The sequence below is a fragment of the Propithecus coquereli genome, unplaced genomic scaffold (assembly GCF_000956105.1).
Source record: "Propithecus coquereli isolate 6110/MARCELLA unplaced genomic scaffold, Pcoq_1.0 Scaffold8, whole genome shotgun sequence".
NCBI classification, from domain to species: Eukaryota; Metazoa; Chordata; class Mammalia; order Primates; family Indriidae; genus Propithecus; species Propithecus coquereli.
Genome location: NW_012154173.1, coordinates 15696122 through 15697817, shown reverse-complemented (window position 1 = coordinate 15697817; position 1696 = coordinate 15696122). Strand labels below are relative to the sequence as shown.

General features: G+C 37.3%; 1 protein-coding gene across 1 annotated transcript in view; it reads left to right on the top strand.

Annotated features, from left to right (window-relative positions):
- The window catches only part of LOC105825431 (serine/threonine-protein kinase Sgk3), a 133806-nt gene that overhangs the window by 113054 nt on the left and 19056 nt on the right, over positions 1-1696 (top strand). Inside the window, exons 11-12 of the mRNA XM_012663205.1 lie at positions 1334-1446; positions 1541-1577. Coding sequence (XP_012518659.1) covers positions 1334-1446; positions 1541-1577 — 150 coding nt within the window. The remainder of the gene's footprint in view (positions 1-1333; positions 1447-1540; positions 1578-1696) is intronic.

The following is a 1696-nucleotide window of genomic DNA, read 5'->3' as shown; positions in this document are numbered from 1 at the left end:
AGGCGTGAGCCACCGCGCCTGGCCTAATGACAGTTTTTTGAGGCCTGACAGTTTCCAGTTATTTTACATGCATTGTTTCAGTTAATCATCACAACTCTTTGAGATAAACACTGTAATACCCATTTTATAGATAAGGAAATGGAAGCTCAGAGAGGTTAAGTAACTTTCTTAATGTCACAATGTTCTAGTAAGTGTCAGGCCCTGTATTTAACCTAGACATCCTGACTGCAAAGCCCATTCTTAAGTGCCAGGCTGCCTTTGAAATGTTCATGTGAGTCATCTAACTGCAGACTAAATCCTACTGTGGGTTTTCTGCTTTATGTGGGGTTTCTTCATGCTGTTTTAGGCCTTTGCTCCTGAGCCCTTTTTACTCAGTGACTACTCATAAACTGAGCAAGAAAAATGGAAAGAGGTAGGCTTGTCATCTAAAAGATAACACTTGGCTAAGATAATGAGAAAAAGAAAGAAATGTAATAGAATGCTAGGATGGGTGGAGGAGAAATCGAGTGGGGCAATAGGTAGGCAAGGAATAAAGATGAGAAGGGATAAAAAGAGGCAGAAGGAATGTGGTTTCATCATGTGTTCCTTACCAGTATGCTGTTATTTTCCCCCTGATGTTCATACTTACCTTTTAACCTTGACATGTGGTACTTATTTTTGTATGCTTCTTCATATCTTTTTTGGAGCAAAGTAGAGTATGAACAAATAAGAAGTGAACTGGAGAGGAGAAGGGAGAGTCTAGCTGTTGCTCAGCTCTAGCCAGTTGCTACCACACTGGACTTTAGGCCCAAAAGTTCAGAGTTTCCCTTTTTTTTTCCCCCTGTTTTCAGAAGAAACCAAAACTATGAATTGTTACCCCCCAAATTCCCAGATTTTAATGTTATAAGCTAATTCAGATTTTTCTAAAAACAGTATTTGGCTTAAGCAAATTATACCTGTGGACTGTGTTCTGCTAGCCACTCATTTTCAATCTCTGCATAGGGTTTGTTTTTCTAAAATGAAAAATATAGTCCAGAATGGCAATATAAAGTCTTCATTGATAATTTTTTCCCAAGCAGTTGCCTGGAAGGGTGAGGACACTGCCGCATTGAGGATTGAGGGGTAAATGGGAGATGAGAGACGTTAGCAAGGCTTCACAAACACATGGTTGAAACGAGAGAGCAATTGTTAGATGGAGGACATGGAGGAAGGACAGTTACAGTTCTGTGGTGCATTTTTTACTCACATTCAAAGTCACAAAAACAATTCCCACCTTTGTATTTACAGAATATATTTGTTTAATGCTATGTGTGAATGAGCCTAACATTCTCTCCCCCCACCCCCAATTTTACAGCTGTTTTTTCACTTACAAAGAGAACGATCCTTTCCTGAACACAGAGCTAGGTTTTATGCTGCTGAAATTGCCAGTGCATTGGGTTATTTACACTCCATAAAAATAGTGTACAGGTAAAATTTTAAAATATTACTTGTAAAAATGTCTTTTTAATATTTTATTTCAGTTTATATTCAGTTTTGCTTTTCTTTCCTTTTAATTTGATAGAGACTTGAAACCAGAAAATATTCTTCTGGATTCTGTAGTAAGTGTTCTCTTTTTACTAGTTCCCAATTTTGTTGCTGCTGTTATGGTTAGTGTAAAAAAGTCAGTCTCAAAGGTTCCATGCTACATGATTGCATTTTTTTTTTTTTTTTTTTTTTT